The following is a 17,150-nucleotide window of genomic DNA, read 5'->3' as shown; positions in this document are numbered from 1 at the left end:
TTTTGACTGATTTCGAGACGTGGGCCCGGGGGTCGGTTTTTGGTCGGTTTTGGATTTTTGGCATATTTTATAGTTTTTCTTGTGGAATTTATTCCATTGCCGTATATTGATGGTATTGTACTGATTGTGATTGGATTCGGAGCATTTGGAGACCGAGTCTAGAGACGAGGGCATTCCGGAGTAGGATTTTACGCTGTTAAGGTAAGTAACAGTTTTAACTCTAGCTTTGAGGGTATAAAATCGGAGATTTGACATCACGTGATTGTTTGGAAGTGATACCCATGCTAGGTGACGAGAGTGTGGGTGTGCACTGTGAGGGATTTAGACTTGGTCCATCCCGTGAGGCCTAATGGCTATTATCTGTGGTTATGTGTTTAATTGTTGTTGAGTTTGTTAGCCTTCATGTTATAGATCATGCTTAGACTTTATTCATGCTCACATTATTTGTACTCAGTCATAGAAATTATTGTACCTATTTACCTCAGTCTCTATTATTTGCTAATATGCGGTGATACTTGATGTGGGTTGTGTTCCCTTATTTGTTGGTGATGATGAGGCTAGTGAGGTACATGATTGAGTGAGGCCGAGGGCCTGGTTGTGAGAATATTAATACCATAGCGTGTGAGTTATCCGCGTAGCGTGTGAGTTGACTGTGCGGGTCCAGGTATTAATACCATAGAGCGCGAGTTGTCCGCGTAGCACGTGAGTTGACCGTGCGGATCCAGGTATTGATATGATGGCACGTGAGTTGTCCGTGCTTAGCGCTTGAGCTTTGGGAGCCCCTCCGGAGTCTGTACATACCCCTAGTGAGCGCAGAGTGTTGAGTGTTTTGAGTATTAAGTGCTGAGTACGAGTGATGAGTGATGGAGTGACATTGCTGTGAGGTTGTATTTATTTGTGTTTTTGCTGCATTTATCTGTTAAAATTCTTTGTGGCATTTACTGAGTTATGGAATTTACCTGTTTATTTCTGTTTATTTTTAAATTGTGAAAAATAAATAACTGGACTGTTTTACTTAGCTCGTCACTATTGCTCAATTCCTTAGTTATTTCTGTTACTTGCTGAGGTGGTTGTACTCATGCTACACCCTGCACTTTATGTGCAGATTCAGGTGAGTTAGAGCGCGGCGATCATTGAGTTCAGGCCGGCTATCGTTGGAGACTGCAAGGTAGCTGCTAGCGTCCGCAGGACCTTGTTACTCCTTTTATCATTTCCTCTTTTGGATTGTATTGACAGTTAGACAGTTTCATTTCTTAGTTCATAGATTTAGACGCTCATGACTTAGTGACACCCCGATGTTTGGGGCTCGTTTTTGTATTTTTAAAATTATATTTAGAGTTGATTTAGTTTATGAGAAATTCAAATGTTGAAATATTTTATTAAATTCTTATAATCGATTTAGTAGAAATATTTTGGGAAGTAGGCTTGCCTTGTAATACGATATGCGCCATCACGACCATGGTTAGATTTTGGGTCGTGACACCTGGTTACCCGGATCCATCCGAATTTGGTTGTACCTGGAATAAGCATCGAGAAAAATGAGGATCTCATGGCCGGCCGTGGCGTCGATCATGCGATCAATGTTGGGCGAAGGGAAAGAGTCCTTGGGGCATGCCTTATTCAAGTCTTTGTAGTCTATACACATTCTTAATTTATTCCCCTTTTTAGGGACTACCACTACGTTTGCTAACCAATCCATGTACTTAACCTCCCGAATTGATCCTATTTTAAGGAGTTTCGATACCTCGTCTTTGATGAATGCATGCTTGACCTCAAATTGAGGCCTCTTTTTTTGTTTGACCAGGTGGAACGTCGGATCGAGGCTCAGCTTGTAAGTAGTTATTTCCGGCGGGATCCATGTCATGTCAAGGTGGGACCAAGCGAAACAATCTATGTTAGCTATAAGGAAATTAAAGAGTTTTTTTCCTGATCTCGGGGATTAACCCCTTGCCCAGGCATACCTTACGATCAGGTAGGTGCTCGATCAATAAGACTTTCTCCAATTCCTCGATCGTTGATTTGGTGGTGTCAGAATCGTTAGGGTATATGAAAGACCTGGGAACTCTGTAGTCATCATCCTCACCCGTCCCCTATCTTTCTGGTTCGGTCGGGGCCGACGTCGGTGATTTCTATTTGGCCTCTTCCTTGGTGACCAAACTCGGACCCTTTGGTGTCGAAAGTGCGGATATCGAGACCATATCGTCGACCGCGAACATCTTCTTTACGGCCGGCTGCTCCACATAAATTGTTTTAATCCCTCAAAGCATTGGGTATTTCAACACCTGGTGCAGCGTCGAGGGCACTACTCTCATGTTGTGTATCCACAGCCTCCCTAACAGAGCATTATATCTCATATCTCCTTCGACCACGTAGAACTTTGCTTCTTGGATGGTTCCGGCGGTGTTCACCGGTAGTGTTATCTCCCATTTAGTGGTCTCACATGACATGTTGAATCCGTTTAGAACTCGGACTGCAGACACAATTTGGTCTTGAAGACCCAGCTGCTATATGACTCTCGATCTGATGATATTGGCCGAGCTACCTGGATCAATTAGCATACGTTTAACTTGAGATTTATTTATGAGTACAGATATTACCAGTGCATCGTTGTATAGCTGCACGATGCCTTCAGCGTCCTCGTCGTTGAAAGATAAGGTTCCCTCTGGCACATAATCTCGAGTCCATTTTTCCCTTGTGATGGATACTTTAGTGTGCTTTAACATTGCCTCTGGTGGGTGTCGACCCCACCAATGATCATGTTAATGACGTGTTGAGGTTACTCTTATTCGATCTGTTTATTAGAGTCCCTATTCCTAAAATGATTTTTGGCTCGATTGCACATTAGGTTGGGGTACCTTTGGGCTGGATCAGACTATAAAAGTCGAGGCTATTTGGTGTCTTTAATGCGCCCGATGAAAGATACGATGTCATGCAACATCGACGTTGAAGTTGTACTATGATAACTTCAGCGCTTCTATCGAAACCGCTTCCACTCATGAGTCCCTGGTTATTTTGACCTCAATCGCTTCTCCTTTCACTTCTCACAGGGTTTTGCCCATGCCCATTTCCTCTTCGGTCTCCATTGTATGGTTGATATCGGTCCCTATTTGATCGTGGTTCACGATCAATGTCTCTTTAGGATCTGTCAATAGCTATGACGGGATAAACGGACCCTGAAGGGGCCCCAAGCTGATCATCTTTGACCCTAATTTTTGATTGATACTGGTTATATACGTCGGCCTAAGTTACAGCCGGATATTCTTTCAGTTTTTGCTTCAACTGTTATGAAGCCAATGAGCTCCAAGTATTGAGTCCCTGGGTGAAGGCTTGGAGCCGGGACATCTCATTATCTCTCTGTTTCACTTTGAAAAGGTCCAACTTCCTGGTTTCGATCTTGATGGCCCCGACGTGTGCTTTCATGAAGGAGTCTCCAAGCATAGCAAACGACTCAATAGAATTAGGGGGTAAATTGTGATACCATATCATAGCTCCATTTGACAAAGTTTTCTTGAACTTTTTCAGCAAGACGAACTCGATCTCATCATCCTCCAAGTTGTTCCCTTTGATGGCGCACGTGTAGAAGATCACATGCTCGTTTGAGTCAGTTGTTCCGTTGTACTTAGGAATTTTGGGCATGCGAAACTTCTTTGGGATTGGCTTCGGAGTTACGCTCGGAGGGAAATGTTTATGAACAAACTTCTTGGAATCCAGGCCCTTCAATATCGGTGGTGCTCCTGAAATTGTAGGTTTTCACCTTTTTGTCATTGGCTTCGATTTTCTTTTCTCCCGATTCTACCCGTTTTGTCAGTTCCTCGAGCATTTTTATGATCTCGGGGGTTAGTATCGGGTTCAGCTTCACTCGGCCTCTCCGTGATTGGTTCATTTCAGCGAGTGATTTCTCGGGACGGCTCGGGCTCAACTCTGCTGGGGGCGCGAATTTGGTTCTGCAACTGGGCTATCGCTGCCTGTTAGGCCTGTAGCATTTCGAAGATCACTCGCAAGTTGATCCCATCTCCTTCACTGTCGTGTGTATTTTGGGTTGCCGATCGGACTCCCCCGCGGACGTTGTTCTCAGGATCGCTAAGCATATTCATATTAATGGCTACATGTGAGTTAGCATCGATCGGGTCTGCGATCGGAACTCCGCTGGGATCGACAGGGGGAACCTCGTTACTAGGTACCATATTGTTGTTCTCGTCGTGGTGACCGAACTGAGCATCCACGTTTAGAGGTGCAGATTGGGAGTACGCCATTTTGAATTTTGACCAGATATTAAATACACTTCAAAGAATAAGTGTAAAATATGGTGCGTTATGGAAATTTGTATCAAATTGCCACTATTATCCTTAGCCCCACGGTGGGCGCCAAACTGTTTACCCTAAAAAAAAGGATAAGAATTAAATTTGTAAGTGATTTTAATGATACGCAGATTTATTCAATACAAGCAGTAAAGATTTCTAGAATAAACAGATAAAAGATGTTATAGATTATCAAACCACTTGAAAATAAGTGGGAATGATTCTGGACTCGAGGGCAGCCTCAGTGAGGTATCCGTCTTCGATCCCGGGCTTGTAATAATGAAATACTCACCAACAAACGTAAGCGTGTTGAATAGCAGAAAAAGTAATAATATATTGCTTTGTTATGCGTGTTACAATATGTTCAATGAATAATCAGACCCTCATTTATATAGTAGGGGAGTCCTACTCTATATACAATTCCATAAAAGGTAAAAAATATTTCGTTTAACTAATCAATGAATTTTTGCTGGTACATGCCGAGATCCACGCCGCGATACTCGGCCGGTCACAGATATCACGGCCTCCTGTTAATCATGTTCGGTCGCCCGATAATGCTTTGTGAAGTCTTCCAAGAGTTGGATCGATATCGGGGTCACGACCCCGATATTCTCGAGGGCGGGCGTCGTGCCCTCGGTACTTATCTCGATAAGTCCCTTACCTCGATCCAAATGATTGTTATAGAATGATAATATATATATTGCATACTTTTTGGCTAGCAATGATAATTAATTTTTTTCGACTAGCCAATTTTGTAGTTTGCCCAAATATTTTGTAGACAAAAATTTAAAATGGCTTTATGAGAACAATGACACGTCCATCAAAGTTCACACGTGTGGGCTAATTGGTTTTTTCTTTACCGCATGCGACAAAAGTAGTACAGTCAAATGACAAAAATAGCCCCACAGGAAACGGTATTTGATGGGGAACTGTTGAACAGAACAATCACATTTGTAGTTACTGCTTATTTCCAAACAGGTTGATCCCGCTCCTGTTTCTGGACCACCCTATCCTCAAAAAACGGTAAATATTTATTTATATAATAATACATAAAAAGTAATAAATGCCACGACATTTGCTAATTATACGATTTTTTTTTTAAAATAGCAATAAATTAATTTGAATTTTTTAAATCGCTTGATTTAATGCAGGTAAATAAACATCAGGCGTGAAAAAATTATTTTGTCTTAGTGTACGTGCAGTAGATTTCTTATGAAGTTTGTGTGAATTGATTGTTGAATTAAATCTTTATAATTTACGTTCATATTTATATATCGCAAAAACATTACGGAATTAGTCTTCATGTATATATAGCAATAGAGACGTTTTTAACCCGGAGATGACGGATGCGATTGACAATTTCACCATTCCAATAAGGCACACCGCAACAGTATGCCCGGTTTTGGTTTGCGGTGTCTCTAAGGTATGCCCAAAATTCATCAATAACATTTATACCTAAGTTTTCAAATTGATATTTATTTTGAGTACGTGATTAATAAACACAATATTGCAACACATAAAAGTAGGAGTGGCAAACGGGAGTGTCGGGTTGGATATGGTTCGGGTCGTAATGAAAAAATAAATAAATTATTCGATCCGATCCATATTTAATACGGATAAAAAATGAGTTAACCGACGGATAATATGGGTAACCATATTATCCATGACTTCTTGAATATGAACACTTTTGGGATAATTCCTAGTCTCCCAAACTTGAAGAACCCCAATTTGAAGCTTTACAAATGTTAAAGTTAAACACATTAGTTATCCATTGGTTATCCATTTTCTAAATGGATAATATGGTTCTTATCCATATTTGACCCATTTTTAAAAAGTTCATTATCTAATCCATTTTTTAATGAATAATATGTGTGGTTAACTGTTTTTTTTAACCATTTTGCCACTCCTACATAAAAGAGAGAACACTAATTCTAAAGAATACTATTTTGAGGGACTGAAAAACCATTAGGGCAACTCTAACAATTTTGAGTAATGTCATTTTTTCTTTAGCACAACTTCTTCGCCATTTAAACGAGACAATTGAAAATTATACTTCTACTTTGTTACTCTCTCTTATTTGAATATGTAGTCGAATTTCTACAATAGGTGAAAAAACTTATAGACAATTTCTTTGCCCTATGTTTTTTGATTTCTCATTCGTTACCTGATACTTGTATGAGCTCGATTAAATTTGAATTTGTACCGAAAAATCTTACATTAGAGGTAAAAAGCTTTCAAAAACTCTGATTATGGACGAAGGATAATTATTACTGACACCCTCAATCTAGATTAGTGATAACTATATCGTGAAAACAAAAGATATTAGTTGAACATAATAGCTTTGTTTTTCTACTTTCTTTCTTTACTCCGTTTTCTTTTTCTTTTAAAACTATGATGATCACGTTGGGAAACTATCAAAATTGAATGAAGAAAGAAAAAAAAAATCATGAATGTATCCCTAAGGGAGATCGTAGAAAATTCCCTTTCGATCTCCATCAACTTCATTGCAATTATTGCTGAAAGAAAATAGAAATCCACATTTTTTTCCTATAAAGAATAATGAAGAAAACCAACCTAGTTTTATAGGGTTTATTTTCCCATTAAATTTCAAGTTCTGTGTGTGGGGAGGGATAGAGAGTTGGCAGGTTGGTATAGAAAGTCTTGCGATATACACATATAGGATTTAATTTATAAATGCTCTAATTATGAAAAATCTTCACATTATTAGTGTATTTCTTGTGTTATAGTCGCGGGTGGACGAAGGGGCGCCTCAATGAATATGGTGGCCTAAAGCCAAACTTCAATAAGAGGCCTTCCCTCCAAAGCGACAAGGTTTAAGAAAAAACAATAAGGACCCTAATTTTTTTGTCTTAAAAAAGTAAGAAACCTCATAAATATTCTTATTTAAAGTTTATTTTTCAAACTTTTTGAGATGTAAACTTATGAGTAATAATTTTGTACAAATGATTTCTTCTAAAAAAAAGTTTAATTGATAATATAACTAATTTATTTAATTTCTCACCGTATATTACTAATTTGAAGTAAGATTTTATAAATTTTAATTTTAAGAAATTTCTATATCTTCCACTTATACTATTTTCCCAAACACTTTTCATCTGAAAACATAAGTCATAGTGGCTATCATATTTTTAAACAGTCAAGGATATCTAATTTTGTAGGGCAAAATAGAAAATTTATATAATAAAATCTAATTTAAGTTATCGTAATATCGAAATAACCTTTCGCTACTTAAATATACTTATTGTAATACTTGAAAACTTAAAGAAAAAAACAAAAAGAGAAAGGTAAAAAGATGTTTTTAGTACTCTCAAGTTTGTAACAAGAGAATATAAAAGTGTAATACTCATTTTTCGAAGAGAAAGCTAAAAAAGATAAAAATAATTACATGGGCCCATTGATGAGATTAGCTATCAAAATGTAAATGAGGCAAGAAAATATTAGCAAAATGACACATTTGCTTAAACGGTTATTTCATTTTTCATTTCAATGAAAATTACACTTAATTTCTTCTCAAACCACTCACTAATTATTCTTTAGGAATATTAACATATATACCTATTACTAATTAAAAAAAATACCTATTACTAAAATAAAAGGCCCCCCACGAATATGAGACCTAAAGCAATCGTTTGGGCTCCTTCACCCTTCAGTCGCCTCTAGACGGATGAAATACTAGGTTCATATGAATTCAGTACTTTCGATACATAATATAAATTTATATGTAACATCAACTAAACTTACAGTGAGTGATAGATATTAACCCACAACTTATACGTTAAGTTTGGTGCTAAGAATCTTAAAGTTTGAATATATAGAGCTTGAATGCTGGATTCACCTATGGCCCCTCACTTGTAGTATGTTATTTGGCCTTGTTTATTTGTCAGGTTATTAATTCTACTTATTATGAATAATTAAGTGCAATTACTTTTCAAGTTAATAATATATAATTCGTTCATATAATAAATATTTAAATCATCACGTGTTCAAGATATATATAACACAGCACTGCGTAAGGCCATGCCTGCTTGAGAGGGAAACATCCTCGCAGGAACACAAGGGCCCCTCCTATCTGTACAATTCTCTCATCTCAGTTTTTGGTCTTAAAAAATCAATTTTATATTATTCTGTTTACTTAAACAAATAATAATATAAATTTAAATTCAAAACAATTAAAGAAATAAAAAGGAGAAGTGTTGATTAACCCCTAATTAATCCCTCATCATAAGAACTTAAAGAGACAACTAATTAATGAGGCAATGGATTGGAATCTCTAATTAAAAATTAGAGAGTGATGGATCTACCCTTAATCACACGTACGCGGAAACCTATAGAGACAAAACACTTTGTTTTAGTGAGAGAAATTGTTAAGCAACATCTTAATCCCTCCACCACCATATCCACTATCCTACCCAACGGAAGAAAAAAGAGAAAATTCCTAAAGAGGGACAATCTTTCTTTTGAGATAATATAAATAGAGATGCCATATTTTAAAAAATATTTCAAAACAAATAAAACTTGAAGGACGAAAATGAGAGGTTTTTTAAGACAGTAAAATAAATACAGTCAAATCTCTTAATAACAATCGCATTTGTTCCAATATCTTTTGACTTTTATAATGAATGTCTTTTATACACCTATAACAACATTTGACATTTTACTATTTTTTGGCTGTTATAAATAAAACTTATCTAAAAATTAATTATTATTTAATATTAATTACATATAAAAGATAAAAAAATATTCAAATTTAAAATATCAAAAGATATGCATATTTCACCATGAAAATATTGAAAAAAGTTAATACATTATTAATAAATTCATAACTAAACGTATAAAGATTTAAACTCTAATGCACATATTTTAAAGCTATTAGAGAAATAAAATCTTTCAAGATTGATGGAAGAATTTTATAATTATAGCTGTTTTGTAGATTTTATTCTCTAACTACCAATATAATGCTTGAATTTACGAAGATTTGTGTCCAAATTTCCAGCAAAAAGATATCCAACGGAAAATATGTCATGGGCAAATTTTCAAATCTTATGTCTTATGCAAGATATAAACTTTGTTAAATGAAAAAGATTGTGTGCATAATTTTAGGGCTATTATTAGTAATCTTAAAGATTTTATATGGTTGTTATAGAGGGTAATTTTATAATGAACGTTCTGATATTAATATGGATGTTGTTGTTATAGGTAAAAAGTTGTTAAAAAGAGGTAAAATATAACTTAAAACATTATGAGGAAAACTTGACATGCTTGTTATATAGGAATATTGTTATAAAGAGTTGTGATTGTATAGTAATTTTCTTGAAATTTTGAATTATCGCAGAGTTGTAAGAAAAGAATTCCTCCTCTGCAATTACAAAATGACCTAACAATCGATTGAGAGATTAAATGATAAATTTATAAATAATATTCTGCATGTTTAACAAATAGATTTAATAAAATTCTTTGGCACATCCCCTCATTATATGGGGGCTATTAAACATACTCTTTGTTAATTAAAGGAATTTTGTGATACGAGGGAGGGCGGGCTCAAAGGACAGTCTAGCAAAACTCTAGGTTAGCAAGCTATTGAAAAAGAGGTTCACATGATATTTTAAGAAAATCTTACAGTGAAACATCAAAAAAAAAAATAAAGAGTTTTATAAGATATAATACTTGTTCACACTATTATGTTTGGTGAACAATATATGTCATAGGCTTAGGTTGTGACAAATATAGTATTAAAACCTAATGCTCCCTCACTACGAGGTAAGACAAGCTTGAACAAGGTCATTAAGTTCCTAAGGAAAGTTGTATGTGACGCCCATGATGGAGGGCAAGCTGACGAGGGCTCGGTCCATGAGAAGTACTAGCATACTTCTAAGCTAGCAAGCTTCTGAAGAATTGGTTCAAGTTACACCTTAAGTGAATTCTTCATTGGACTGAGAGAGGAAGGTGAATAATTCTATAAGGCATACAATACATAACATGAGTTTGGCTATGACAAATATGATATCAAAACTTGATGCTTTCTTAGTACGGTGGTAGATTAAACCTCAACAATGATGTTGCATCTGTTGTTATCTGTATTCGAAAGTATAATTTTTGCAAAATAAAATGAAACCAGAAACCAAAGGCAGAAATAGAATGAAATGAATAACGTTCCGAGCCCAACAGAAAATTGTGTTTTCGTAAGGAATTTAATCCTCTCTCACTATTGCCCAAGGTTGTTGGATTAATTCCTCATAGGATAGAACAAAATAACTATTCTGTAATACCGGCAATGAAAATTACATAACTTCGTCGAACTCAACAAACGGCAGTAAAGCACACTGATGCTTATGTTTTTGCTTTTGGAAAATAAATGCAGAAATACTGAAGAGAGAGGGGGGAGTATACAAATTTTCGGTGGTCAGAAAGTGAGACCAAACCTTTGAATTTATAGCCAAACAGTTTGGGTTGAATAGGTGCGAAAGTACCTTCCAAAAAATTATCAATCAATCGACCGAAGCCGAGCGAGCGACGACGACGCGGGACACCAGTTCTTCTTAACTCTTTAAGAGTTAAAAGATGTGATTCGCTATATAAGCACAAAGATTTTCTTTTCTTCTTCCGATGAGGGACAAAGTACATTAGTAAAGGAAACTATTTCAAACTTTTCGTTTCCCTTCTAATCTTTTCCCTCCATTTTTCATTCACACCTTTTTATCTAATTAGATAAAAAAATCCAACATAGTCCCCAAGGGGTATGTATGTGATGAAAAAGACGAAGGGAGGGCCTACTATGACGATCAATAATGTTTATGTAGAAGGAGTGCACATAACATTTTAGACGAATCACACATCGAAATGAGAGAGACAAGTGAAAAGCTTTATAAGGCATAATATAAGTTCACATGATTCGCATACTTTGGAGCTCGATGATGGCATAGCCTAAGAAACAAATATGTAAAGCATTTTCGGCTAAAGCAAAAAAATACATGCCGTAGGATTGGGCTATGACAAATATCGTATCAGAGTCGAATGCTTCCTCAGCACGGCGGTGGAGCAAACTTCAGCAAAAATGCTGAGTTTTTAAGAGAGGTGTATGTGACACTCATGACGGAGAATGAGTCTGAGAGAAAGCTTGACAAACTTTGAAGTTGACAATCTTGTGAAGAATGAGTGCAAATAACATCTTAAGCAAATCTTGCATTGGAACCGGAAAGAAATGTAAAAAGCTTTCTAAGGATAACACAAGTTCATATAGTAGGAGCAATTTTGGATTTGACGATGGCGAAATACCAAAAGATAAGTCTGCGGAGTCTATCGAATTAAAGAAGACAGTGCTTGCCATGAACTTGAGCAGAGCTATGTATATGGTAATTCTTTGTTACTTAAAGAACAAAAGAGTAAAAGAGGTTTTCTTTTCTTAGTTTAATAATTCTTACTTGACTACGGCATATTTCCCATTTCAATATGACTAAGGTGATTATAGTAATTCAGCAATTTAATATTAGGATATGGTTTTAGCCAACAATATTTGCGGCAAAATGATCTTAGCAGAGAATTCTATTTTACTACGCTAATAAGAATATCAATATCAAAAAGACTTGTTCTCTAAATTTTGAAACTTAGGTTTCCCTTTTAGATAATTTTAGAGCTTACATATATAAATAGAGGAAACCAAACTTCAAATCATACTTCCACAAATAAAAAAATATATATACATACATATAGAGAGAGAGAGCTGAAAATATGGGTCACATGGCATGTGGTACACCAGCTGTGTCCACTCTTCTATCTCTCTTCTCCCAACTCCCCTCCCTCTGTCCCCCCACCCCACCCCACCCCACCCCATCCCAAAGTAAAATGTTCTAAAAAATTTCACTATACATACCCTTCTTACCTTCCTAACTCTGCCTTTTGACTCTCTTCACATTCTACTCCCCTCCCTTTCTCTCTGTCTGTTAAAACTCCACTTCTCCTATCTTCTTTCTCTTCAGAAAATGGAACCCCAAGAACTGAACTTTTAGACCCCAAAAACTTCCATTAAAGCTAAAAAAGCTCCAATCTTTGAAGATGAAACCTCACAACAGTGCTTTGTATGAACACCATTTTAGCTTAAACAAGATTTTCTTGCTCAGTTATTATCTACAACCACTCTTTATTCTCCTCATAATCTTCTTTCTCCCTCCTGCTTCTCCTGCTTCTGTTAATGGCCTTCTCAAAGACTCTCAACAGCTTCTCTCCTTTAAATCCTCACTTCCCAATACACAAACTCAGCTTCAGAACTGGTTGTCATCTACAGACCCTTGTAGTTTCACTGGCGTTTCATGCAAGAACTCTAGAGTTTCCTCTATAGATCTTACCAACACTTTTCTAAGTGTTGACTTCACTTTGGTCTCTTCCTATTTGCTTGGCCTCTCAAATTTGGAGTCTTTAGTGTTAAAGAATGCTAATCTCAGTGGTTCTTTAAGTTCTGCTGCTAAATCCCAATGTGGGGTTTCTTTGAACTTAATAGATCTAGCCGAAAACACAATTTCAGGGCCTGCTTCTGATATCTCTAGCTTTGGTCCTTGTTCAAACCTTAAGTCTCTTAATCTTTCCAAGAATTTAATGGACCCTCCTTCTAAAGAACTTAAAGCTTCAACCTTTAGCCTCCAAGTTCTTGATCTTTCTTTTAACAATATCTCAGGCCAAAACTTGTTTACTTGGCTTTCATCTATGAGGTTTGTTGAGCTCGAGTACTTTTCTGTCAAGGGTAATAAACTAGCTGGAAATATTCCTGAATTGGACTTCAAGAATTTGTCATATTTGGATCTTTCTGCCAATAATTTCTCAACTGGTTTCCCTTCATTCAAAGATTGCTCAAATTTGGAGCACTTGGATTTGTCCTCCAACAAGATTTATGGTGATATTGGTGCTTCACTTTCTTCATGTGGGAAGCTCAGTTTTCTCAACCTTACCAATAACCAGATTGTGGGGTTAGTCCCTAAGCTACCAAGTGAAAGCCTAGAGTTTTTGTACTTAAGAGGGAATGCTTTTCAGGGTGTTTTTCCAAGCCAACTTGCTGATTTGTGTAAAACTATAGTGGAATTGGACTTGTCTTTCAATAATTTCTCAGGTTTGGTTCCTGAGAGTCTTGGTTCATGTTCTAGTTTGGAGCTTCTTGATATTTCCAACAATAATTTCTCTGGTAAGTTGCCTGTTGATACCCTCTTGAAATTGAGTAATTTGAAGACTATGGTCTTGTCATTCAATAATTTTATTGGTGGTTTACCTGAGTCTTTCTCCAACTTGCTGAAATTGGAGACTTTGGACGTGAGTTCTAATAATATCACAGGGGTTATTCCTTTTGGTATTTGTAAAGATCCTATGAGTAGCTTGAAAGTGTTGTACCTTCAGAATAATTGGTTTATAGGCCCTATACCTGACAGTCTAAGCAACTGTTCCCAGTTGGTGTCACTTGATCTTAGCTTTAATTACTTGACTGGGAAAATACCATCTAGTTTGGGGTCATTGTCAAAGTTGAAAGATCTTATCCTTTGGTTGAATCAGCTCTCAGGGGAAATCCCACAGGAGTTGATGTACTTGAAATCATTGGAGAATTTGATTCTTGATTTTAATGACTTAACTGGATCAATCCCTGCAAGTCTTAGCAACTGTACCAATTTGAATTGGATTTCAATGTCAAATAACCTGTTGAGCGGCGAGATACCGGCTTCTTTGGGTGGTTTGCCCAATCTAGCCATTCTAAAGCTTGGGAACAACTCAATCTCAGGGAGTATCCCTGCTGAGTTGGGTAATTGCCAGAGCTTGATATGGTTGGATCTCAATACTAATCTCTTGAACGGCTCCATTCCGGGGCCTTTATTCAAGCAATCTGGCAATATTGCAGTGGCGTTCCTCACCGGCAAGCGTTATGTGTATATCAAGAATGATGGAAGTAAGGAGTGTCATGGAGCAGGGAATTTGCTGGAATTTGGAGGGATTAGACAGGAACAGCTAGATAGAATCTCAACAAGGCATCCTTGCAATTTCACAAGAGTTTATAGAGGTATTACTCAGCCAACATTTAACCACAATGGCTCTATGATTTTTCTTGACTTGTCTTATAATAAATTGGAAGGTAGTATCCCAAAGGAATTGGGGTCCATGTACTATCTGTCTATATTGAATTTGGGGCATAATGATTTCTCTGGTGTGATTCCTCAAGAACTTGGAGGGTTGAAGAATGTAGCAATTCTTGATCTGTCGTATAATAGGTTGAATGGATCGATTCCGAATTCCCTCACCAGCCTTACTTTGCTTGGAGATCTTGACCTGTCGAACAATAATCTCACTGGACCTATTCCTGAGTCAGCTCCATTTGATACATTCCCGGATTATAGATTTGCGAATAATTCGCTTTGTGGGTATCCTCTTCAACCTTGTGGCTCGGTAGGGAATTCGAACTCAAGCCAGCACCAGAAGTCTCACCGCAAACAAGCATCGTTGGCAGGGAGTGTGGCGATGGGTTTGTTGTTCTCCCTCTTTTGCATCTTTGGTTTGATTATTGTTGCCATAGAAACGAAGAAGAGGAGGAAGAAGAAGGAGGCTGCTCTTGAGGCGTATATGGATGGTCATTCCAATTCTGCAACTGCAAACAGCGCGTGGAAGTTCACTAGTGCTCGTGAGGCATTAAGCATCAACCTCGCCGCATTTGAGAAGCCTCTAAGGAAGCTCACATTTGCAGATCTTCTCGAGGCCACCAACGGCTTCCACAACGACAGTCTTATCGGGTCTGGTGGTTTTGGTGATGTCTACAAGGCTCAGTTGAAGGATGGCAGTGTTGTAGCCATTAAGAAGTTGATTCATGTCAGCGGACAAGGTGATCGAGAATTCACAGCTGAAATGGAAACTATTGGGAAGATTAAGCACCGGAATCTTGTTCCTCTTTTGGGATACTGCAAAGTAGGTGAAGAAAGACTGTTGGTTTATGAATACATGAAATATGGAAGTCTTGAAGATGTTCTGCACGATCGGAAGAAAAATGGGATCAAGCTTAATTGGCATGCAAGAAGGAAAATTGCCATTGGAGCTGCTAGAGGGTTGGCTTTCCTACATCATAACTGCATTCCGCACATTATTCACAGGGACATGAAATCAAGTAATGTCTTGCTTGATGAAAATTTGGAAGCCAGAGTATCCGATTTCGGAATGGCAAGGCTAATGAGTGCTATGGACACTCATTTGAGTGTGAGTACCCTAGCAGGAACTCCCGGATATGTTCCTCCTGAATATTACCAGAGCTTTAGGTGTTCGACGAAAGGAGATGTTTATAGTTATGGTGTTGTTTTACTTGAGCTTCTAACCGGCAGAACACCAACGGATTCAGCTGATTTTGGCGACAATAATATTGTTGGATGGGTAAGGCAGCATGCTAAGCTGAAAATAAGTGATGTCTTCGATCGAGAACTATTGAAAGAAGATCAAAGCATTGAGATTGAACTTCTACAACACTTAAAGGTAGCTTGTGCTTGCTTAGATGATCGACATTGGAAGCGTCCAACGATGATTCAAGTTATGGCAATGTTCAAGGAGATTCAAGCAGGGTCAGGCATCGATTCCTCGTCCACGATTGCAGCTGATGATGTCAATTTTAGTGCAGTTGAAGGAGGGATAGAAATGGGCATAAGTGAAAGTATAAAAGAAGGAAATGAGCTGAGCAAACACCTATGAAAGGTCAAAATTTTCCCTCAGAAAAATTCTTTGGCAAAGAATGCAACAAAGAAGGATTGAGGTGCTGAGAATTTGTTTCAGCTCTCAAAATTTTCCCACTTCACAATACCACTTCCAAAAAAATCATATGCAAAAAAAGTTGCCAGTGTAATTTTTAGCCATTATTGTATGTACCACTAGTTCCCTCCATAAAATCTTGTTATTATACATAAAAAGAAGGTTGTTTTAATTAACTTGTAACACTGTTGTATATAAATAGTCTTGAGTTTGTTTTTCCTACTTTTAGCTTTCATCACCTTGATTGTGATTTTCATTTTTTTTTCTTTGTTCTTTTGGTACATAGCATTAGATTCAGATCTAATCTTTAAAAGCAGCTGTTAGATTTCTGACTTCAGTGATGGTGACTAAGTGGAGAGTATTTTTGGCCCTTTCTTCAAGGGTTTTTCATGTGTTTCCTTTCTCATCATTTTCTTTCTTTTTTATTTTTTTGGGCCCCTTTTTTAGGTTTTCTCTTTATCTTTAAATTTATTTTAAAAATTGCAAAATGTCAATGCATGTCTCTTGTTCTGCATGTGTGCAGTTAAGACATCATATCCCTTCCGTAACGATTTGGTACGCGGACTAAATTATTCTGAGATTTAGACAAAATAAATTTTGTATCGCTAACTAAATATGGTATAAATTTAATCTCACACCTTATTTCACCTTAAAAATAAGTTAAATATATAGTACTCACTCCGTTCATTTTTAGTTGTCTTACTCTTTTTGCACTCCCATTAAGAAAAAATATAAATGAAGTATGTATTTTATAATTTTTACATAATAATAATAGAATTTCAAAAAGTCTTGAAAATAATTTGGGGAATAAGAAGTTAATGATAAGGGTAAAACAGAAAAAAAAAAGAAAAAAAAAAGAGTATTTTTCTTTTGATTTGTTAAAATAGATAAATAAAAGTAAAATTGTAGTTTTAATATAGGGGCAAGTAAAAGTGAGCGGAGAGAAGTTAAAATATACTGGTATTGTACTTTATTTTTTATTTATTCTTTATTTTTCAAGAAATCTCATCCAATAATTATAAGTTTACATACAAAAAGGATGAAATAGGAAAACAATAATACCCTGATTTATTTATGTAATAC

At 36.7% G+C, this 17,150-nt stretch overlaps 1 protein-coding gene across 1 annotated transcript; it reads left to right on the top strand.

The window, feature by feature from the left end:
- The first annotated feature begins 11,992 nt into the window (after nucleotides 1-11,992).
- On the top strand, nucleotides 11,993-16,289 carry LOC107805682 (systemin receptor SR160-like). The gene has a single exon (XM_016629756.2). The coding sequence runs from the start codon at nucleotides 12,369-12,371 to the stop codon at nucleotides 16,008-16,010; it is 3,642 nt and encodes a 1,213-aa protein (XP_016485242.2). The 5' UTR covers nucleotides 11,993-12,368; the 3' UTR covers nucleotides 16,011-16,289.
- The last annotated feature ends 861 nt before the right edge of the window (nucleotides 16,290-17,150 follow it).

This window comes from Nicotiana tabacum, chromosome 13 (assembly GCF_000715075.1).
Source record: "Nicotiana tabacum cultivar K326 chromosome 13, ASM71507v2, whole genome shotgun sequence".
Taxonomy (NCBI): Eukaryota; Viridiplantae; Streptophyta; class Magnoliopsida; order Solanales; family Solanaceae; genus Nicotiana; species Nicotiana tabacum.
The sequence above is the reverse complement of the archived record's forward strand: the minus strand, read 5'-3'. Positions and strand labels throughout refer to the sequence as shown.

What these genes read in the sequence shown, in the direction of transcription:
- LOC107805682 (XM_016629756.2), top strand. Translation starts at nt 12,369, where the DNA reads ATGAAACCTCACAACAGTGCTTTGTATGAACACCATTTTAGCTTAAAC.